Source organism: Fistularia commersonii, chromosome 34 (assembly GCF_037954325.1).
Source record: "Fistularia commersonii isolate RoL2024-O1a breed Wild chromosome 34, RoL_Fcom_v1.0, whole genome shotgun sequence".
Taxonomy (NCBI): domain Eukaryota; kingdom Metazoa; phylum Chordata; class Actinopteri; order Syngnathiformes; family Fistulariidae; genus Fistularia; species Fistularia commersonii.
In genome coordinates, this window is record NC_141317.1 from 6,737,753 (window position 1) to 6,763,002 (window position 25,250).

The window sequence follows — 25,250 nt, forward strand, 5'->3', positions numbered from 1 at the left end:
TGTCATGTTGTGTAAATAACAACCGGGACTCGACGTTTTCTGTGCGGGTAAGTGTGTTGCTTGTGTGCGTTCACAATGACCTGGTCCACAGGGGGTCTGTGGTTGGCATGCGGGGGTCCTCTCGGCAGGCTTCGGTGATGCATATTTGATGAATGCGAATGGTGAGAACGGTGAGGATGATGAGCGTGAATGTGGTCTTCATCATAGTTATCTGCTATCATCTTCATCCGGCTCTGAGTCTGAAAATGAAAAGGAAAAAAAAAAAATTCCAACACGTAATTATTTAAGAAAATAATATTTGGCCTTTTGTTTCACAGATAATTTGATTTTTTTTTTTTCTTGAAAATGTTCTCAGGGTCTGATGGTTCTCAGGACTGATTAAGCAGAGGCATTCTTGGATAAGGAAACAACAATCAAGGATGATAAAAACGGTCCCACTAACAACCCTTGACGGCTCATAAATTGAGTGAGTCCGAGTGCGTGATAAAAATATCGTAAGCCTGTCAAATGTCATCCATTTTGCAAATTATCATTTAATTGAATTAGACGACACTAGTAAGAACAGTTAGCGAGTGTTCCATATAACCTAAGGCCACAGGCTTTCTGGCTTGGTCGAAGAAGCCGCATTCTAGAGTCGGTGATTAAAATTACTCTGAATTATGCATCATTCTGCATGTCTGTAACTATGTAAGTCAGGCCAAATAACTTTTGTATCTGTGTGAGTGTGTAGGTTCTTGCAGAACTGATGAGTATTTGTGAGAGAGGCTGTCACACTGCCAAAATCATTGCCTTGGAGAAACAGCCTCCGAGGACCAACATTAACAATCAGCCTAACTCCTGTGAGCCCAGTTGGCCGGGAGATAGACAGAGACAGAGTGGGTGCAGATGTATTGACAGGCTCAGCTTTATTCCTTTAACTGCAGATACATCTCCCCAGGGCCAATATGATGGTGGAGTGAGAGTTGCACTTGGAATGAAACAATTTGAAGAAAAGACATGCACACATCTCTCATCCAAAATTGTGTGGTTTGCTTAACTTAAATCATAGAGCTGTGGCAGAAGGAGAAAAAGGCAAAGTCAGCTGTGCAAATATGAGAGAAATGCAGCCCGGGGACACGGCTGTTGAGATAAGGTGCTAAAGTCAAATAGCTGAGGAAACACACTAGTGAGAGGATTTGACATCGGCGGGTTGAGCGAGTAGCCTTAATTGAAGAAGAACAACTTTAGATGAGTACCTTGACACCAGGGTTTGAAGAAAAGAGAGATAAAGATGATGATTGAAGGATGGCGGAGGGTTCAGCAAGACCCCAGACCAGTGGTTAATGCTGTTAAAAGCCTGGCAGGGGGTGCAGAGCACGCCTCAATCTCAGGTGTTGACATTAGCAGGTGTGACTGGGTGGAGCTGGCCTCAGTGTAAGTTACAGAGCTAACACCTGTCATTGAGGCTGGTGCAACCACAATAATACAGCGGGCAGCTAATGAGACTACTGTAGACCCTTCTATTGTAAAGTTCTCGGTGGGATGTATTTTGAAGCTAAATACATGGCAGAGAGTCAAAAATATGTTTGGTCTCTATTGCTTATCTAATATAAACATATTATTTTTGCATGTTCACCAAATTCTAATGCTATTAGTCAGGATTTGAGGCCGTAAGTCTTACAGTGGATGTACTGTAAATCTGTATGGGCGCATTTTATATTTATTGAGCTGAAACAAAAATACCAAAGACGAAAGTCATGATTGACTCTTGGGGAGTCTGGCATGCAGTCAGGACAGCCCACATTTAGATAACCAGTTGAATGAAACACCATATGGATGTACATGGAGAATGCACACATTTCACTCTATTAATTATGTTATTGTGTTCATGTAAGTAGGAGGTCTGCGTATATAAAAAGATATGGTGAAATGTGCACGTTCTCATCATGATTTAATTAGTTGGTTTTGCTGCAAAAGCAGATTGCTAATGGCCTCCATGCCTGGGTGTAAAAAAATACAAAAAAAAACTTCCAGAACACTACTTGTATTGGGAAACAGTACAGGAAAGGAAAGGAAAGGAAAGGAAAGGAAAGGAAAGGAAAGGAAAGGAAAGGAAAGGAAAGGAAAGGAAAGGAAAGGAAAGGAAAGGAAAGGAAAGGAAGGGAAAGGAAAGGAAAGGAAAGGAAAGGAAAGGAAAGGAAAGGAAAGGAAAGGAAAGGAAAGGAAAGGAAAGGAAAGGAAAGGAGGAGAGAGGAGAGGAGAGGAGAGGTTCATTTCAGGATCAAATCATCCCTTTTTTGAATAACGACTTATCCCTCAATCGTGGATGATGTATGATAAATTACTGTGAAACAGAAGGCTAATTGCAAGATCAGTCAGCGAATAGACGGTTTATGGTAAGTTTATGGTTTTCTTCTTTATTTTCTAGAATCTACTTGAAGGCCTATACTGTATGTGGGCAAATGATGTGACTGAAAAAAAAAAAAAACACAGAAATGCTCTAAAAAGATTGGTTTACACAGGTCATTCCCAAAGGCACACCTTTGAAAAGACACGTATGATCTTTTAAGGAGAGGATGGATACTCGAGTTCCTCCAAAGTGAGTGGGGTAAAAGAGAAAAAGCCACCAAATATCCTTTACCTCGGAGAATTAGAAATGTATGTTTTCTCGACTTCAAAGCATCGCTGATGTTTAGCAATTCATCACTAGGATGGGACCACTCGGACAATTCCCACATGGGGAAACATTTGTTCTGAATCTCCTCAGGATGTCTAAACAGTACACTTTTCATGTGTGGGTGTGTGTTAGTGTGAGAGTATGGCTTATCCTCAAAGGGTAGCAAGCTGTCTGGAAAAAAAAAAAAGGGAAAGTTTATCTGGACCGCCCGCTTGCACAGAAACACAAATGCACATGATGCCCTAAAAGTTGAATATGAAGAAGTCAGACAGGGAACCGCTATCTGTAAATCTATCTGCTGTCTCCAGATCAGCTTTCTCCTCGGAGACTCTGAGTCACATAATTCTATGGCATTTCCTGGTCAGTTTCCTTCCACTATTGGCTGTTTGGTACCTGAGGTAGGCAACCTATCCTGATATGTGTGTCAATGGGCCAGAAGACAGAGGGGTGGGTGTGTGTCCTGTTTGGCAACATAACCTCCAGAGAGCACGTTCTGTAGAATGAAAGGAGCTGCAGTAGTGTAAGGAGTCCAGGGGGAAAGTACTTGCGTTCCAATCTCTTGGAAAAAAAAAAATGGAAGTCTAATGCTTTTAGTGCCCCGATGTTAGGTAGCTTTAGCTTTGCCAGGAACACCTTGTACTTAGTGGGGGTGCGATCAGGAATTTATATCCATGCATGTCTCATAATCTTTCAGAAAACAATTAAGCGTACAGTGCATGATAAAGAGGATACAAGGAAGAAAACTTGCGTATTCCCAGCCAACAATCCAACTCCACCTCTTTGTTTTTAGCTTAAGGCGCAGGGACCACATCGTTCCAATTATAGCTCATCACATCATCAGGTGGACTGTAAATGCTGGTTGCCCAACGGGAAAACATGACGCATCCAATGGCGATAAACAGATAATGGCCTTTCCTTGAAATTCCTTTAATGAAGTTCTACCCCCCAAGAACACCTTGCCATTTACAAGACACAACAAACACAGGTTCTCTCTTAAATGCACACCCCGCCACTGCATCTGTTGGCATTTTAAATGCACCATGTTTCCCAGAAGCCTCACTGACTCAGGAGACTGTGCATGAGGACTCCCAGCTGTTGGCCCATTATTGTTAGCATTGAAGTTAACGCAGTCACCCATTTAGACTCAGTAGACTCAAATGATCAGTAAACTGTTTTCAGAATTTAGTCACATGGAGCACTTGAGGTCACGAGTGTGGGAGGATGAGTACTTAGGTGAATTTTTTGACCAGAAGATATCTGCTGGTGTCTCATTAATGATACGCAGACTGCAGTGCGTCATATCATTATGCGTCTGATTACAACAGGGCCTTAATGACTGGTTTTCTATTGTACCCGAATTTAGAACCAGATTTTCACGTTTTCAGGTTTGGCTTCAGATGGCTGAATACAATAACTATGTTTTTTGAGGCAGGGAAGTCAATTATGTTTACTGCCAGAATTATTAACTTTTATTTGTTCGTTTAAAACTTGTTTTACAATTGAAAAGATTGCCCACTAGGCTGTTTTGATTTAAACAAAGGTTTATGTTCAAGAGTTCAAAAGTTTGAACTTTTTTTGTACTGCATCCATAAACACAACCAAAATGTCAACCAAATGGTAACTATAAACAAGGCTCCACTTGTGTCAGACCCAGTCTCACAGCCGTTTACGAAATACCAGATTTACATTTGAGATTAGTTTAGGTCTGTGATACACAGTTAGGACCTATAGTTGGGGAAAAAATGTTAAAAGATGTGTTTATAAAGCGTGATCCATTAAATGCAGTACAAACACAAAGTGAGAGTAGGACACGATGAAAATAAAATTCTTGTAACTAATCTGCCTATCCTGCGGTCAGAGACGCTCGAGGTATCACATTAACCTACTGCGTGTTTTAATAATAATAAAAACTACAATCCGGTATTTGTAGGTCCTGAATGGAATTTTAAAAAGTTGCTGGGAAAGATACTGGGTGTTTATGTCCACACCTATCAACAGATTGCATTTTATGACTTTCATGAACAGCTGTGAGACAGCAATGGATGACTCCTGTGCAAACCAGTCCACCTATTAGACCAAGGGCACAGCACATTTAATGAACTGGTAGTTGATAGATAAAATACCTTTGAGATCACATGGTGGATGGACATGTACCTGCTGTTTAAGTTGGTGCATGAGTCTGTCTTTCTCCCTCTTAAGCGCCATCACTTCTTCCTGGGCTTTCCTCCGGTTGGAAGAAGATAACTCCAGCAGGGCAATGTTAGCATCCTTTTCACTGATGGCTGCAAGTAAAGCTTGCTGCCTGTTGAGAGAAAGTGACATTTTTTGAAAATAGTATCACAATAAGCACAAATATAAAATCAGAATGTTGGTATAGTTTTTAATGGTATGTATGGGCAGATTATCATTACAATCAGTTCCAAAGTCGTTACTCAGCATTTGTGTGTATACAGATATCACTGCAAACTTCGCCATTTCTAAGTCAGACAGTCCACAGAAGGGAAGCAGACATCTTTGAAGTGGTTGTTTAAGTGCAGTATTAGTACTACCTCAATGTGACTCATGGGCATGTAATAATGTAATGGAAGCTAATGGAGCAGACGGGGGGGTTATGACATATTTCCTATGTCAGTGCTTGTTACTGCAATGTTTGTGTGTGTTGTGAATATGTGTACACAGCGCAAATAACTGTCTTCAGGTGTGGAGGAAACACACGCAAGCATGCACACTCAGACATGCAAATATCCACCCACAAAACACAAGAATGCTTTGCGTAAATGTCTGCATCTTTTGCGGTGGATCGGTGATGACTATCCTCGGAGCAGGATGTCGTAAATCGAGTGTTACGGTCAAATGTAATTCCTTCCCCCTGCTGTTATAAACACATTCAGAAGCAAAATTGATTCTCATAGATACTTAAGCACACCCACTACCTGTCCTTTTGCAACTGTCTCAAGGCAATCCATAAAACATTATCAAAAAAGAACAGAAGACACAGGGAACATTAGAAGAATACATAAAGATATAACAAGCAAGTGTGCAGTGGCATTTAAGGCTTCTCTCTCTGTAATCAGCCCAGTCCATAATGTTCATTTGAATGATCATCACAGGAAGCCTCACATTAGAGTATAGCAGAGAAGTTAGAAAAAAAACAACATGGCTGGATGCCATGTGCTTTTAATCACATTTGTAACTAGAAGAGTTGTCTGAAGAGAGCAACATGCCAAGGCCAAAGTAAAAAGAAAAAAAAAAATCACAAACCAACAGAAATCATGACCTCTTTGGCGGAGGTAGTGATGAAGGCATTAAACCAGCATGGTAAGGTAAGGCAAGGCAATTTGTGGGTTTTTCAGAGGTTATGGTAAGGGATGAAGGAGGAGGGAGAGCACATTCAAATTACTCTTTGTGCTCAATTAAAAATTGACCTGCATTGAAGTGTTTTTATTCCATGATTTAAGTCCCTGTAGAAATAACTCAATTGCAAAAATAAACATGCTGAACTTAGAATAAAGTCCTGCTGCTCTGGGACCCCACATTTGGTGTTTTTAGAACAATTATCTATACACCGCATCTGGATTCTTGATTCTCCCATTCAAGACCATTAATAGGCTGCTGTGTGTTTGTGTGTTCAAATATTCGCTCCCATTTGTGCCTTTATTTGTGTGCGCGTGAATTTGTGTGGATTGAAGCAGCTAATCACACCATTAATCACAGAAATGGGCCGAGATGACACTTTTCGTCTCCCCACACCTCCGTTGGTATTTTCTTTTAAAATGCTCGTCGTAAAGGGAACACACACATACTCGCGGACCTCAGTTACACTTATGAAAGAGCAGGTGGTTTACACTATATGCTTATTCAGTTTGACCTTCCCTAATGTAAAATAGGGAAATATTCTCAGTTTAAAAGGACAAACAGTATGACAGATTTTCTTTTGTTTTTAATCCCTCCCAAATGACCTCCAATATTAGATCCATGGTCTGACTATGGATAGGGATAGCTATGCAATTTAAGTCTGATAATATTTCAATATATTAATTTAGTTCTCAGTGTGTGTGTGTGTGTGTGTGTGTGTGATGAGTTGGGAGGAACAAAAGTCATATATGGGCTTGGAATGCTCTACGATGTGTCGTCATTCATAAACAATGTGTCAAATGAACAGCTGCAGCGTGCTGGTAGAAGACAAACACAGGCTCTCTTCTTTGCTGAGTCAAGGACTGACTCATTAAATTGTGGTTTTAATGGTAGAACATGAAAGGGACTGGTTTAACTTGCCCATGTTTAGTTAACTACAAATAACAAAACAAAAAAAATATGATGTAAATGTTGCGTCAGCTACTGGTCAACTGTAGCCCATCTGGGGCTGATGGAGATCTGAGGTCCAGTGACAAGTAGGTTCAAACCTTTTGTGGGATGGAGTATCTTAGTACAGGTATAGACTTCCAAATATAAAATGATCATTTCAGCCTTGAGTGTTCAAAGTCAAACTTAAAAAAAAAGTAAACTCTTAATTACAGTAAATACTAAGCCTTGATACAAGTTAAATAACTAGCAGTCTCTTAACACAGAAGATTACAGTGCCTCTAAGTGCCTCTGCAGAATTCTGCTGAGTGATGTCTTCCTAAAACAATGACGTTTTTTTTTCTGTTAGAAGTAGTCAGCCAGTCGACGGTGTTACCCTCATTCTTAATCAGTAGTTGTTTTTGCACTGCGTGTTTGTGTGTGTGGTTGGGTGTGTGTGTGTGTGTGTGTGTGTGTGGGTGGATGTGCGCACTTGTATGTCTACTTGTATGTCTACGTATAGTATGAGACAGTGGAAGGATGGATGAGCAAACAGGAACTGATTGAGTCAATGACAATGGTGGAAATTTCACATGCATTACTGCGATGTTACTTTTGTGCGTCAATTTCTTGTTCGAACAGAATTTAGTAATACAGTACTCTGTGTGTCACACATTCGCATCCTGACACAAGACCAGATGCTGACAAATGCTTGTTCTCTTGACTTTTGGCTGATGATGACTGGCTAAACTATCTCTTTTTTTTTCCCCTTCCTCTCTTGTCTCCTCCCTGCTTAACTTGGACTTGGCATGTCCTGGACAAACAAAGGATTATCTTCATTTCCTGTCTGATTAAAAGGGTGACAATGAAAAGTTGTATTCATGACATGCTTGTGATTAGTCTTCATAAAAGTCAGGCCCCATGCACCGAGAAGTCACAAGGTTCTGTAATAAAAGAACAAATAAATCCTGCTGTCGACTCTGTGATGTCAAAATCTCATCTACTTCAGTTTTTTTTTTTTATTCCACCAGATAACAGTATTTGGGCTGACAACATAAACACAATGCTCACATATGTTTATGTTAGTTTCAAGATCATGAAAGAGCATACAAGTCCCTGCAGAAACTAGACTGAGCTGACAACTTATTTATAATGGGCAAATTTATCAGCTTGACTACAACATGTGATTCCAATTGAACTCTCATGGTCCCTTGGACATATTGAGACCCTCAAATTTACATTGGTGGGAGACGGATGACTAAAGCACATGACTGTGCAATGGAAGATGAAGCGGAGCGGAGGGGGAGCAGTGGAGATGAGATGGGAAGGAAAATGTAGGAGGATAGGAGGAGAAGAAGAGCAATGACACAGGAGGGGGTATTTGGGACAAAGGGATGACAAATGAAGACATAGGCCTTTGACAAAGACATCTTGGTGTTGGAGCCGCCGATGATGGACGGCGATGTCATCCGGTGAAATGAACCCTGGCGGGTTACACGGACTCATACTAAGAGGATATTAGAGGAGATATATTCTGTTTTTTAAGGAGGGGAGAACACACTCTATAGATGATGAATCAATAATATGTAAAACTAAAATAGGAAAAGAGGCACCGAAAGATGAAAACGGAAAAAGAAAGGTATTCGTTACTCGAAGAGTTACTGCTACCTGTTCTGCATGAAAAATAAGGAAAGAGGAGGAGGAAGGCGGGGGTCGAGAAGGTAAAGATTTAAGAGTCCCAGCCAACCTTAAATCAGCTCAGCACATTTCATGTTGTTATTCCTAGGCGTCATGGTTGAGGGATATGTGTTTATAATTTGTGTTATGACTTACTTGAAATTATGGCTGTGGAGAGTCAGTAAGACAGAAACAGATGCGTCCGTGAGATGCCTGGGGGAACCATCAATACTGTCTGCCCTAAATGCCGCGCGTGCACGTTGGCCTGTCTGTGCACATGTTTGTGCTTTCATGTCCTCTGTGCATGTGTGATGTATTTTGTAAGCAGGAACATGGGGAGCCTGCTAATATCAGCTCTCAGAACATCCATTACAAGTTCTTCTAGTTTGTGATCATGCCTTTCTTCCACTTAACTGTCCAGCTCTGCAGAAACATTCCATGGCCATTTTATGGTCGTACGTTGATTGTGAGTGTCTGAAGGTGTGGCACAAGGCCAGGGGCCCCTAAATACGACCAGAGGCCTGTGGTGAGAGCAAGCAGAGGACATGAGAATCGGGTATGGTTGACTGACACTATTATTTATGGACTTGGAACTATGCTCTTTACAACCAAGGAGGTAGAAAATATCTATTTCCATTATAGAACACATACTCTGGCCACATTTCATAAACCTACTACAAAGCCAGTTGAGATGCTAAAACTGTTATTCAACTCTCAAACTGGGTTAATTCTATTTTTATGAGGTCCAAGTCTTGGCTAACTTTGGCAGAATCAGCTCCAGGCGAAGATCCACCGATTACCCACTTCCTTCTGTATGCTTGCCTGGATTAACATTTAGCCATACACACCACAAATAAAACTAAAGCCACTCTTGTATGGAAATTCACGTCAACTCCAATACTCCTCTTAAGCGCTTATATTAACTTAGATATTACATGGTAATCTTCAGCTTCAAGCAAGAATGCTAAACTTAACATGCTAACCTTGAGCAGTATCCCAGGAATAATCCATGACAACAGATGGTTCCCCCAGAACTGGGCCAGTTTGTGTGTGTTTTCACTTCACTAATAAAATATACAACCCTCTTACTCAGCTCACTCCCACCCTCACAAGTGCTCTGACCAGGGGTTGAGGGGGGTGTCTAATTGAAAGAGTATGTATCAGTTTTACAGCAACAGGAGGGAAAATACGAAGGGACAAAAATCAACAAATCTGCCAAAACTAGCCAAATGTTTAGAGTGAGCGCAGAAACGAGGGACGATGGCTGAGCGCTCCCATAGATGAGCAGGACCAGGCGGCCACCGCTGCATTCCACGAGCAGAGGGGGAACCATTGGATGAACAAAAACAGAGGAACGGCAAGCAGGACTAGCAGTCTATGAGTTTGCGTGTGCCCGTGTGTGTTGCGTGTACGTGCATGCGTGTGCGTGGGTGTGTGTGTGCACGCAGACAAATGCACTTAGCTACTCTTTTCAATTGTAAAGAGAACAAAACCAAATCCTGTGCTCCATGGGTGAGACATACTGCAGGCTCTTGGTGGGTGGCCAGAATATACATAAGCTTTAAACACAAATGCCCTCAAAATCCAAAACTGACAAGGTGCTGTGCACCTTGCATGTAAAGATTATGCTTACAAAGTACTGTATACTAAGCTGTAGACAGAGGAGCACTGTATGATTGGCTTGCTGTAACCTAACCAGTAATATACTGTATATGTGGAGCAAGCTAATTTGCCAATGATGGCTTGAATGTGTGCGCAGTCATGATTTTTGGTCTTTACTCTGTAAGCTTGGAATTTCACACAAAATACAACACTATGTCCATATCATATATGCTAAAGTCAATACCTAATTTACAGAGCTGTCTGAGCTGTCTACATCAAGAATGCAGACAGCCTTGACCAAAAAGCCAAGCTCTGGCCCTAAACTTCGAGGGAACATCGTGTTAATGAGCTGCATTTCAGTCACATCGTACAGATTGGCTTCCTGAACACACCAACACCCCCTCTCAGATAGTATGTGTCCCATGCAACACTGTATACAGTATCTCCAAAAGGGAGCTTGAGCTACCCTGCTTCATGGCCGAAATGCAGACAATGGAACTTATACAAACATAGCATATACTGTACACACACACACACACACACACACACACACACACACACACACACACACACACACACACACAAAAGTTATGAGCTACATTGCCCTTGACAGACTGTGATCCCAACAGAGCTCCCCATCACCACATCTAGAAGATGTGGTCAATGGGATGGGAATTGCCAAGATCAAACTATGCAAAACAACAAGACAAAACTGCACTTTGGTTTTAAGCCGTATGCTGCTGTTTTGACCCAAAGCTGTAGTTAATAAATAAGAAAATGGATCTTGAACGTAATAAACAAACAAACAAACAATAGGTCGTTAGAGTAGGCACCAGAAAATCAGGAATCAAAAATGTATTAAAAATTCATAAGTATTTGAGAAATTCAAAATCAGTGAAGGAATTATCAGAACATTACTACCATTATGATGCACATATTGGTTCCCTCTTTAGTTAGGCTAAGTAATACACCCTTTTTTAGAACTAATGCGAACCAGGACCATTAGTCTTATAATTTTATATCAAGAGATTCCACCACATGCCACCAAATAAATTAAAAAAAAACCTTCTGTCAAACTGCTATAGATCTTTTATTGTGTCTCTCACTTTCTCACTCACTCTATCTCTCATCCATGTTCCATTGGTCCTTCACGCTCCTGTTTTGCAAATCAAAGACTGCGGTCACTCTTACAAAGAGAGAATAGAACCGGCTCAACCTCGTCCTGCAGTATTGTTCACCTTCTCTCTTCTTTTATCATTCTCTATTTGATTCTGTTGTGCCCCACACTCACTCTCGAGTGGGCCTAAATATTAAGTTCAAAGAGGTTATGCAAACACGTTGAGACAGCCATCCTTGGCCTAAGTATTACCCTGAACCCTTCAATTACCCGCCTTGCTTTCCTCTCTCTCCATTCCTCCTGCGTTTTCTGTCCTAAACTGGTTCTCTCACTTCGGTCATCTAACTGCAGCCTGGAAATACAGCACACACTTATGACATACGGCCAAACTGCCTTAAAATATCAGGGGCAAAGAGTACAACGTAGTGCAGAGCAATAACACGCACACACATACATACACATGCATGCGAAAAATCCTGCACATGTATGCATGCATGTATGTACCAATACACAAGCAAGTATATGTATGCACACACACACACACACACACACACACACACACACACAGACACCATGCACACCCACAAGTACACACAAAAGAAGGGACACACACACACACACACACCTAATACACATTTACACAAAAACCGATGAAAGATGGGTCCAGAAAACAGTGGGAGAGAGTACCTCTGGTGTATTTTCTCTGTGTTCCAAATGTAGGGCCTGGCAGTGGACCACAGCTTAACCACAGCTGACATGCGGTGGAATGGGAGGCCACCACACTCACTTCCTTTAAAGGTTAAAGGAGCCACGGACACACACACATACACGCACACACACATATATCCAGGCAATCACAGAATAACATGCACATACAGATACAACAGACACACAAACACACACAAAAGCATACATACACGCACATGTGAAGCTATTTCCTGGACAGCACTGTCATGACGATGGGAGTCCATGTTTAAAAAGTGGTTTGAGGTAAAGGGACAGATCTGTACGGGCTGTTTCCCACAATGCGGGAAACAGCCCAGACAATTACACAACCCAATTAATGTGGTTACTACAACAAGGCTATGACTTTGGTTTGCAAGCTGACTGTGCATGTATGTGTGCATGAGAGACAAGATGTGTGCACTCGCCTTTGGCCCGTATTAGTCTTAGAATTATAGCTTTCCTTGGAGTTCGGATGAGTCCATTTCCCGTCAGTGTGTGAGGGACAAGCAAGGTCAAACTAACATTCGCCCCACACTCGATCAGCCAATCGTATTTATTTCCACATGAGCTCAGCTGTGCTGAGAAGTACAAAACTGTCATTGGGTTGAGAAATCTTCTGAAGTCTTTAGCAAGGAAAATGCAGATTTAAAACATTATACATATAGTGTGAAAGCATGAGGCAACACTATGAAGTCTATAAGTTGTTGATGTAACTTTACATGAAGCAGGTAAAGTAAAAAAAGAAAAAATAAAGAAGCCCTTCTTTTTTTCTAGAAGATGTTAGAACTGCATGCTCATATAACAGTCTGCCAAACAAACATAATGTGACCACATACCAACACATAGGCTTCATTAAAAGCTGCGAAATGTTTTATAGCGTGTTGGGCAAAAACGCAAGCAAAAAAAAAAATACAAGTGAAAAAAATACACATGCACGCACACATACACGCGCGTACACACACATCCATGCACGCATTCACACTGTGGGCTAGATGAGGGTGCTGATTAGAGAAGCTGTATCCAGGTCTGGACAGGTCTGCGGTATATTTAAACAGATCAGTGAGGATCACGAGATCAAAGAGTAACATGATTACTACCTGACCCAATGATAAAAAAAAAACAAAAAAAAAAAAAAACGAAAAATAAAAACTCCCTATCATTTCCTTAGCAATACAAGCTCAAATGCATACTTTGATTGAAACATACCTCTGACCGTAGTCAAAATTAATATCGTCATAAACTCGCAGATTGTGATCCCATCAGAGCATTGAACCCACATGTAGCAGACACGGAGACACACACGCTGTTCTCACGTACACATTCTCTCTTGCACGCACAGAGGCAGATATATACGCGACGCAGCTCTATAATCTGGTTAATTTGTATGTTGAAAGTAGCATAGACAGATCATGCCCCTGTTACACTGAGCTCGTCTTATATTTGCATTCACTTGTTTGGTTTGGATTCTGAATAAAAAACACATATCCGTGGGAGTCAAGTACAGTAATTGCAAATTTGTTTACCATTAAAAAGAAAGACTAAATATATGTTGACTCTGGTCACTATGACATTATTTGTTTTTGAAGGATTATATATCAGCATGTTTATAAATTCTACAGGCTTATGGAAATAGAAGCTGGAAGCACATGCATGCATGAAACAGCAAAATTGTGTACATTGTAATCACCACAATAAAGAGTACACACACACGTTGACCTTTCTACTCTTTGCTTCAAGCTGTTTTACTGGACCAAGTCCAGTTTCCTTTCGCCCCTTTGTTATGTTTTGTCTGCAGTCTGGCTCTTTCCCACAAAAATGTGACAAATATAAACCGATCCACAGGCAACATAAACACATAAACACAGACTTTACTGAACTGTGATAATTGTTCACACTGCCCTCACACACACCTGTGTGGATTCCAGCATACGTCTGGTTTTTAATAAGGAACCCAGTGGTAGTTTGCAGTCTGATGCTGCTGACAGACCTACTGATTTCCAGATAGATAACACACCCATACACAGCCAGGCAAGCTCCCTTGGTAGATTACATCACAGTTATTTTAACAATGGCCTCCACTCACTCCTTCTACTGGAAACAGTGTGTGTGTCCATCTGTTTGTGTGTGTGTCACAGGGAATGCCTTCTGCCGTTGAAATTGATTAATAAATATCTAAACGAAAATATCTCTCAAGACAATGTTTATATTAAGGGTCCTCTCACTCTGCTCCTGTAGGACAATCGGTCCCAGGCTGTGCTCTGTCATCATTTTCATGTATATTTCAAAGTATTGCATTGCAGAGGGCAGCTAAAAGGCTGCAGTTCTGTCTTGGACAGCTTTCTCGCTTTTCAAAATGTATAAATAACGTGTAAAAATGGTACAGCGATCATTCTGTTGAATAACTAATAATGATTTTGTGTCTCTCCAAAATTCCAGTGTTTTGTATTCTTCAAATGGAAGTCGGATATGTAGTCAAAAGGTGTGGTTTTGTGGCAAAGGGACAGCGAGAGGGGATTTTTCTGATGGACTAACCGATTATATTCCTATATCAGTAAAATTGGTGATAAATTTGAATGGGAACTTAACAAGTGCCCATGGCGTGTAACTTGTAGATCATGTTTGTACAGTTTGGGTTCAGTCAGTGAGTTGCTGTCAATCAAATGTATCTCGTCATCAGCTGATTTTCCCAAATCATTTTTCTTATTTTATTTTACTAATATACAAAAAGGGTACACGATATATGTATTTTTGAACAGATAGATAATTAGATTTCAGTTGGATTTGATAACAGCAGTGGGGCAGTGGTTAGCACTGTCACCTCACAGTAAGAGGGTTTCCTGATTAAATCAAATGGTTGACTAGGGCTTCTCTGTGTGCAGTTTGAATGCTCTCCCTGTGCATGCAAGTGTTCACTTCATGTTTTTGTATGGTCTCGACCTCCTTCCCACAGAACGTTAATTGAAAACTCCAAATTGGCCATATGGATGATAAGAGAGTGAATGGTTATATGTCACATTAAGGCCTTCATTGTGTGTGGGATAAATGCTATAGAAATGGATAGACGTATTAAATAATTTCAAAATGCTTTTTCAAGAACAAAGCGGAAAAATTTCACGCACTTTTGGAAATAACTTCTACAATCATTTTTTTATCTGTGAACGTCCAGCTCAAATCGCTACATATTTTTTAAATGAATGATTTCCAAAATCTTCCGCATATCGCAAATAAAACCATATACAGGCACGTTTTACATGTACAGTAAGATCACTGCTCTGGTCCAATTATTCATGAAGGAATGAAAAAAAAAACATTTTAACTATTGAACTAACTAACAATTCCGGGCCTCCTGTGGCCCCTGCTGTTTTATATGTTGGCATCGAAATTTTCATGTCTATCACGCCCCTGCCTGATTTCTCGGGTCTTGTCGCTGTCCGATCCAACAACAGAGGGAACAGAAACAGAGGTACTGTATGATTTGCATTTACTGATTTCAAAAAGGAGAAACACTGAGACAAAGTACAAGGATCGTCATAGAAAAGCCGAAACAACACACGGCATCGCTTACAACTCTAAACAGACTCGGGTCAATTACAGCGCCACTGAGATGACAAGGTGCACATTAACAGTTTTCACTTTCATGCGGAAGATGGACTGAAGACCACCTTGAATCTACACAAGATCCAAATTAGAACCGTCTAAGTAGGGTAGAGGCTCAAGTACAAACATTTTGACATGAAAATCTGACTTCGTCAAAGGGCAGAGATTTTGAAAAAAAAAAGGAGCATGGGAGAAATAGAAGTTAGTGAGCAAGAAATGTTTATTGCCCTTTCATCTGCAGTCATGCAGTAAGATACAAGAGAGCCGCTTGGAGGTTGGAAACACTGGCAGGGATCGCACTAGGATTGACATGCCAAGATGCCTACAGAAACGCACGCACACAGATAGACACGAGCATGTGTCTGGACATAAATCCACCGATGCTCATTCTTTACACGTGATGTTGTTATGACTCCGTCTGTGTGCATCCATATTTGCGTACTGCTCTCCCAAAGTGATATGCCAGGACGCCTGATGTCAGGAAACCCAGACACTCTGAGTCTGACAAACAAACCGTGCCAGGAGGAGGATCTAAACAACGTGCCGCGATTGCTTTATTACTCAGTGTTTGCCCTCGGTGTCATGTTACTAAAGTCTTCAACACCATAAAAGCCTCCTCTATGGTTCAGCACAGTGTTTGTGTGTGTGTTTGCTCTGGCAGAGGCTCCCTTGTGACTGGTTATATTGGACATGCTCAAACAAAGCTAAACACACAACAGGAGCCGCAAGCAATTAGGCCCTGCCATAGTGCATAACTCCTTTCTGCACACCCAGTTTCCCCCTTACCATCCACCAGAAGTGTAATTCTTCAAATCAGTAAGGGCGGGGCCGATATGTGCATTGCCACTCTATCCAGACATCTTGTGTAACATTTCTTTGGTCCCCTGCCTCTGCTGTGAATGGCACTGTCACCATTACAAGCAAGTTGTCGAGACAGAATACCAAATGTTGACAGACTAACTAATACTTGGGAGAAATGTATATCACGTCTGCTGAGCAGACAGCTAGGTGTGCTCTATTTTCCACAGTTAAAGATGAATTTTCAAAATATTATGACACACATACACACACACACACATATATATATATATATATATATTTTTTTTTTTTTTTTTTTTTTCAAACATTACTGTGGACTGATGCAGTTTGAATAGCAAAATGTAGACGAGTTCCAGTTCTTGTTAACTCACTCCTGCATAGATGATTAAGACATCCTCTCATGGCAGAGCCAACAACAGCGTGACTGATGTACATCCAGTTTCAATCAGATCCTCTCGAGGCCGAATAGAGGGTGATATCTCGCTCGGAATTTAGACATGGTGCAAATCTGTTTTGAATCATTGTAAGAAAAACTGATAAACTGAATCTGGGTCAACCTTTTCTCCTCCTTTATGTCTCTCTCAATGAACTGAGAGTGTCTCTTGGCATTTTGTCACTCGAAATCTTAAAACAGAGATGTCTCTTTACATGCTCTGCAAAAAAAGAAAAAAAAAAAAAAAACAAGCCAAGACAGACTTTGACATGTATTGCACATGTGTATGTGTGTGTGTGTGTTTGTGTGTGTGTGTGTGTGCGTGTGTGTGCGCACCATGTGCATACAAAAGGGTGCATCACTGCATTTCTGTACGTGTACGTGTTTGTGTGCGTGTGCGTGGGCAAGTGCATGCTATATGTCATACCAATTGGGTACTAATAAAGTTAACGATTCCCATCTGGCCACAAAATAATCCTTTACTCTTGTTTGCTTCATGTCACTAAGTTACCAAGCCATTATTTCAAGATATACTTTTTGCCACTTGTTCTATCAAATGACGTTGTTAAACTCAAGATCCATTTGGAATGTATGGAATGCAGAATGGAATACAATTAAGCTGATAGAATAAACACACAAATGCGTGCGTATTGCTATAGATACATGCGTGTGGTGTGCGTGTGTGCATGCATCCCATTGTTCGACGCAGTCGTGACTTTGTGCAAGCACATATATTTGTATATGTACAAGCAGTGAAATGCACCTCCGTTTGTGAGTATATCTGGGGACTGCATTCCTCAGAATGTTTGTCCTATGTGTGTAAACCTTTTGTAGTGGCTAGCGTAGCTCTCCTGTTACACACACACATGTTCTTTATGGGCTAGCTAATGGAGCTAAGCTCTTCCTGCCTCTGTGATGTGGTTTACTGTTGTTTGATGTGCAGAGGAATCCTGCATAGGAGAGCACCCCGAGCCGATCTTATCACATAAAAGCCCTTGCACTAGAAGAAGACACTCAACTCTTTTTTTTAACTTAATAGAGGACTGTGTAGCTGTGAGGGTTGTGTGTGTGTTTGACTTTTGGGTACACATGCGTACCACATCGCTAACTCAATCGCGTGTGTGACTAAGGGCAAAATACACGCATTTTGGGTTGAGCAGATGCTTAACTCGAACACCTGAGGCTAGAACAGACCGGTGAGCGTGAGAGAACCCGCATTTTAAAAGTTATCATCTAGCGTTGTTAACTATAAAGAGAGATATTTTTTGTAAGTTCTGCATTCAAATTACATTGCTTAAGAGCAGCAGATGCGCACATTTAGTTTAATGCCTACAAGATGTGCTGCTTGCATACACACACACACACGTGCAAACACAATTGTGCGCAGTGTCACTGAATATTACTACGCAATATGCCAAAATCCTGTAAAACCTTACAGCTGCATATTATTCAGGGGATGATATTTTTTTTTGTCATCTCTGTATTTAAAATCAATAACTAATCATTGATATTTTCAACAGTCAACAATGTAGCTTCTTTAATCTCTGTCAGAAATAACTTTATTGTCAAAGTAGCAGGTGGGTTGTTTGATGTCAATACTCTCATCATTCAACTCCAATTCACTTTTGGCATTTTTATTCTTGCCACTGTTTGGTTACAACAAGTCTAAAATTATGAGGGCCGGAGCTTCTGAGGGAGCATTAGGAAGGTTGTTTGAGGTTTGTTGATTTCAAATTTCAACTAAATTTTTTCACCGTGACTCAGGTTACTTTTGATGTGGGTGTAAAAGTTGCTCTCTCATCCTGCTTTTCCTAAATTTCCCTTCTAGGATTTCATTCCAGAACACTGAGGTTCTTTTGGTCACTAACAAACAGACTGAAAATACAGTTGGCACCCAGTTGAGTGAAGGAATTGCGGTCGTGGCTACATAGTTTATCAAATATAACTAAAATAGAGGAAGAATGTGTTTTAATACACTGGTCTAGTAGGTAAAGATGATATATGAAGAGCTTTAAAGGGCTATCGATCTCTGTTTCTTTTACCTGATCTTGGACTGGGACAGACTCAAATGTAAGTCCGTAACTAAATCGAATGCATGATGTCACTGTCAGAAAGCTATCATAACACAGAGGAGACGTCCTAGAGCATTTTCCGCTGCCGTCTTCTTGGAAGATCTTTATGAAATGGGGAAAATCCTACACTTGCACTCAGGAAAACAGATTTTTGTTCTGATCTATTATAACCTTCGTTATATATATATATGTCAAATTAATAAGGTGGTCTTCATCTTAAGTGTCAAAATGTAGATGGAAAAATATATATGGAAACATACTGTACTGTAAACATACTTTAATTGGCAGTCCAGCACAGAAAAACTATAAATATCTTCTTATCGGTTGGAGACTTTTATGTACTTTAAGACACACCCATTGACCATTATTGGCACTGACGAATTTCACAACAAATTCGAATATCAAATTTCTATTCAGAATTTGAATATCATGCAATTGAACGATTAGGGGCCTCATAATGATGTCCTTTACTTGCAAGTTCAGGGGAAAGAAAAAACATGATGTGTTTTTCATAAATGGTTTCAGTTCCTAATGTAACCACAAATAAAGAGCCACTGTAATTACATCAGGCACTAAAAAAATGGTGATTTAATGAGTTTGAGGTAAATGCTACTTTTTGAGTGATTTCAGATTTGGGTTTTAATCCTTTTGAGATATCAAAGGATCCACTAACCCGACAGAATATGGATTTTGCAGACTCACGCGGCACTTTAAATCAATTCTGGATTCAATAGAGTATTTCGGATTCTGATTCCAATCATGACTTCGAAAGTGTGATCAAAATGATAGGTATGTATATTGGAGGATGTCATCATAACCATAACAAAGGAACATATATGAAAATTTTAGAGTTCAGTGGCAAGATAATTTGACAGAAAAAAGGATGCTCTACGCTCACATGAAGACATTAATGGATGCGCTCATTCCCACAATCTGAATAACACTGTTGAGTTTCTGTTTTTCATCTCCATCATCTGTTCCATCATCTGGGCTTCCACTCCCCCCAGCTAATATTTTCTCTGAAGGATTTCTGTGTTGTTTATTTAGTGGTGACCAGCCTGTCTGCCCACATGAAAGCCTTTTATATCTTACCGATGCTAGTTTATTGATGAAGGACTACATAAATTTAACTGTGGTTACCACCCCGTGAAGTTTTTCCTCTTCTGTTTCGCTATTTCTTGGTAATCAACTCTAATATTGTAAAAAAGAAGACGAAAAAAAACAAGTGACTGTGATGCTGTGATTAAATTCTCTCCACAAATAAGTAGCGCAACTGGTATTTTCTGTATGATTTGAAATCCCTGTGATGAGCTTAACTTCGATGACTCCATCGATCTTTATTTTCTTCTCTCCCGGTGCCCTTTTCCGTGTATTTAATTTTCTCCCTCTCATCTCCTTTCCAGTTTTAAAGTCTGGATACCCATCGGCTTTGAGAGAGCACTCATGTTTCCAATATGTCTCAATTTAACAGGGACCAAAAGAACGAGACTCGGGCCAAAACAAGAGCAGGAAAAATCATCACATAGCCACTGGTACAATCCGCTTATCTTTCACTGCTAATAGCGTTCATGCTCTTCAAATCATTGCTCCTCTCAATGTGCCATACCAAGGCACGCGCACATGCATCCATGCACACACACACGCACAGAAAGACAAATTCATGTGTGCACATGTTGTTATTTACCCATTCAGTGCACATCAGCGAGGATACACACGTTCATCCAAACTTGCTTGGGCTGTTTCCTGCCATTGCCGAGAAGCACATAATGATAATTACAGTTTGGGCCTGCATCCCTGAATTAACCAGATCAGACACACATACACAATCAAAAAGCGCCAGCGGCTGCTTTGGTGAATGCTGACTGGTGTGCTGTGTTGGAGCAACCTAATGCTGGGAATTGGTCTTTTCTGCTGTTGTTCTCTATTAAAACCTCCTGTGAACCCCTTGAAGCAAGACTGAGAGATGTGTGAGGCCAATAAAATCCAACTGAGAATCAGATAAATTTGGCCTGTACAAAGAGCTTTATAATGGCATACCTGATAAAAAAATAAAAAAATAAAAGAAAATATTTGGGAATGTATATTAAAGCTGTTGAGAGATGGAAGGAACTCAGCTTTAATTTGATGGGGGGGGAGGGGGGATGAGAGTTGAAGAGAGAGCAATCCACAGAAAAGTCCTAGACATGCAACTTATGAATAAACAACAAGAATATACCGACGCATACAGAAGAGAAAAAGGGCCGATGCTAAGGTGTGTGTGTGCAGACCACGAAGGCTTAGAGGCCTTTAGAGTGTATGACTATATCCCAGTAATCTCCACTAACACACTTGTAGGGTATAACAACACTTTATGTGCCAATTATGGTCAACCATAAGGGCATTTCATGAAGCAGCTGTTTTAATGCTTGTTTTACAACCCAGTGTGTCCAACAAACTATAACACACAGTTCTATTAAATCCTCCACCTAACATTCTTTCGCCATTATTACTCAAACCTTCTTAATAAAAAAAAAAAAAAAAAAAACCTCAGACCATCCGGATATTCACCCATTGAGCTGTATGTCCGTCAGCGTAAATTAAAATTAAAAATGTACTTCTGTCATACGTCTATCTATCTAGTTTATCTAATGATGTTAAGAACCACTCCTTCCTTGACCCCATCTGCTTCTTTTAAGACCCTGAGGGCTACGTTTTAGTTGAGGAGGGTATTACTGCTCACTGTCATGTGACATCTCTAGCGCTGTCTTTACAGATTTCGGGGCCAACTTAATTAATTACCCACTGAAACACACACGCGTGCGCACACAAATTGACACACACAACACAAACATGCACATACACATGCATCCAACAAATGTATGCAATTCCGCAAACTATGCGTATTTGCTCTCGCTCAAGCCAATCGGACTATCAAGACTATTCCCTAAACTTCTGCACCGTCAAAATCCTGCTAATTAGCTTTCTTGTGTGTGCGTACATGTGTGTGTGTGAGCATATGCGCAAGCAAGAATGTGCACACATATATGTGTTTGTGACTGACACTAATTAGCAAGGCTAGTGCACCTACTTCCTCAGGACCATTTCCTGTCATAGTAATTATTAGGTATGTGTGATAAATTCCAGGCCTTTTTCCACCTGCCCACGGACAGAACAAAAGAGAAGTTGACCAAAAGACAAAGGCGGGAACAATTAATACTTAGAAGAAGTGGAAGACGTAAGTGTGACAAGAGTAATTAAATGACAGCGAATAGAGATAACGTCCTGCTCAGACAAAGAGTTAGTCAGATAGAGGGTGAATGTACTTTCCAAGAGCCAGAACTTTTTTTTTTTTGATACAAATTTGTCCCATTCTTTCTGGATCAGGGTCAGGAAGAGGCATTCTTTGAGTCTGTGGAAAGACATTTCCATCAGATTAACCATTCACACATGTTAATGTGCTATCCAACCTTTGTTTCAGATCATGAACACGGCTATAGCTCCAAAATCACATTTAGATATTGAGTATGGCCTTGAAGTCCCTAACAGAATCTCAGACAGAATCTTCCAAGTCTATCCAACCACCCTTTTGCTAAAACATTTTTTTGAGCCTTCACTGTTTCTTTTTCCCCCCTGTTTGTTTTGTATCCTGAATTTCAGAACTATAAATGCCACGACTAGCTATATTCTGTGAACTTGTAAAATGTTGCTGTATTTCATACCTTTCAACTCAAACATTTTAAATATATATGATTTGTTAGGGATGAGTCCCAATATGTTTATGACCTGAATAGACTGAGTAGGTGTTTGGGATTTAAAGGTATAGGAGGATCTTTATCAGTGCAATTGAAAAATACACCTATATTCCTGGATGTACAATACACACAGTTTTATATGTGAATACAAACAATGTTTTATGTATCTCATCATGGAACAGCTTATGAATATACTGTGAGATTAATATTTATATAATAGGTTCGAAGTTAGATCGGCAAAAATGTAGATTGTTAATTTAAAAAAAAAGGTTAGAAGTTTGCTTCTTTATCAAAGACTGCCGGATTCAATCGATTCAGAATCTATATACTGGGAATTCCATTCAGCGTGACGTTACCCTTCTCCAATTATGCCTATCTGCAAATTTTCGTGCCTCAACAAAGTCTGTCTGTGCTGTTCTTGGCAGGTCGCTAAAGCTGAGCTTGCTTCCGTGCAGGTATACGTGCACGGTGCAGTTACCCTTGTCATGCATGTAATCCATGGATTGAGAGGAGCTATTTGATGGGCCGTATGAAAGCCTAACCCGGTTCCATTGCCCGATATATCTTGTTCTCTCGCTCAAACTGCGCGATGCTGTTTTCTGACAGTTACCCTCCATATAATGCAACACATATTAAACGCATTAACTGCAGAATGAATGTCATGCTCCACTTCATTGCTGTCGCAGAGAAGACTTGGTGCTTTTTTGCTCATGAGGCTCACAAGTTACTGGCAACCGCCTTCTGTGGAAAGACAGTTCGCCTTAGGTTTATTCAAGTTGGTTTGTTTGGTAGCTGTGCTTTTAACGCTGGAGGTACAGAAATAAAATACTGTATCAGCTTTCACAGTAGACAGTTGTGTTGAGCATGACACCTAGTGGTACTCGCTATCACACAGTTCTAACACAGTATATCCCCTATGCATATTAAACGTCATAACCAGCACAGATGGTTTACAAATGACATAAGTTTAATTGATAATAGAAGTGAGTATTTTTTTAACTTACGGGCAAAACTTGATAGTGCAGCCGTAATCATTGCATCAATTATCAAAACAGCAGAAACTCTCAATCTGCTCCTCCTGTCTATGAAACCGCAGGATACTTTTCACTGATTCTTTAACAGCACATAGCCGGTGACACTTTTTCTGCCTTTAAACAGCTATAAACAACCACTTTCAAACAGCCATCATTTAGATTTTCTTCATTTTTTTATATTTTATGACATTATGTCTTCGGGAAACACGGAAAGTGCTGAACTAACTATTGCAGGTCAAATTTTTTGCAAAAGTTACCTGTGAATTGGATGAATTTCCTTCTGATTTCTCCATAGTATAAAACAATCATGACTTTTTTTTACACCTGTCTTCTCTACTTTATTATTTACATGCTCATTTGTTGGCGCCTGGTCCTTGGTCCTTGTTGATCCTTTTTGATAAAAGCTGAAAACCTCTTAAAGATGACTTAGTATGTAAGAGAAATCATCCATTACCATACTGTACTGAACTTAGAGGCTGGGATATCCATGGGATGAAGCCCCCCATTGACAAAAATTTCATGGAGGAGGAGGTGGAGGAACAGGGAGGTGCATGCCTAGGCCCTGACATAATAACACTCCTACTGGCCCAAGAGTCGACACATGTCGAAGGTAAATATGTGTGTCAGAGGGCACAAGAGCATAGACAGACATGATGAATGGCCCCAAGTTCCCACGAGGCAACGTACATACAACTTCCCCGGAAAAAGAGGAAGGTGATGTGTGGTCAGCCCCTCCTCATCACTGTAGTACAGAGAATTCAATTCACACACCGCACTTTCTATGTCTCATCTTTGGCTGTCACAACAATCACACTATAACATCATACTCCTGTGTGTGTAGGTGTGTGTGTGTGTGTGTGGGGTGGGGGGGGGGGGGGTGTCTTTGAATCGACACATATGTGCCCAAGCAGGACAAATCCTTGAATACACAAAGGTGTAACTGAATTGGCATTTGCAGAAATACAGTATGTGTGTGAATTATAATATCAAAATCACATGAGGGAGCACAGCTTTCCTTTGTGTGCAGGTACTTTAAGTGGTTATATGCATTTGCATGCAAAGTTGCATGCATATACATACATATATATAAATATATATATATACACACTGAGAAATGACTCGCAAATAAAAAGTAATGTAAATGCATTTATAAATGTGTATACAGTATGTGTGAGTGTGTGCGTGTGTAGGTTCCACCAGGAGATCAGCGGGCAGGGACATGACCTTACCAGTACAGCGAAACTCTCTGTGTGTTGAATAGTCGTAACCATGGCGAAGGCGCAGTGCAGACAGGATGTCTACATCGGGGATTTGAAAGTCATAATGTCGCTGCTGCTTTAAGCTTCATTATGCCACGGGTTACTGTAACTTGCCAACAAACAGATAGATGACCACACTTGGAAATAATTATGTCCCATGGTCGCAGGTGTGGGTATATTGCATTTCCATAAAAAAAAAAAAAAAGACTACTTAACATGCCTTTTGTGGAGTTTGGGGGGTAATTG

General features: G+C 40.5%; 1 protein-coding gene across 4 annotated transcripts in view; it reads right to left on the reverse strand.

The window, feature by feature from the left end:
- The window catches only part of LOC147214425 (ERC protein 2-like), a 141,963-nt gene that overhangs the window by 40,223 nt on the left and 76,490 nt on the right, over positions 1 to 25,250 (reverse strand). For 3 of the 4 annotated variants that reach the window (XM_086141664.1, XM_086141662.1, XM_086141665.1), the window contains 2 exons: positions 4,811 to 4,958; positions 81 to 239 (listed from right to left, as the gene is read on the reverse strand). In XM_086141664.1, coding sequence (XP_085997790.1) covers positions 81 to 239; positions 4,811 to 4,958 — 307 coding nt within the window. Of the gene's footprint in view, positions 1 to 80; positions 240 to 2,697; positions 2,828 to 4,810; positions 4,959 to 25,250 lie in introns of those variants that run through there. The other variant, XM_086141663.1, reaches the window with a different exon arrangement.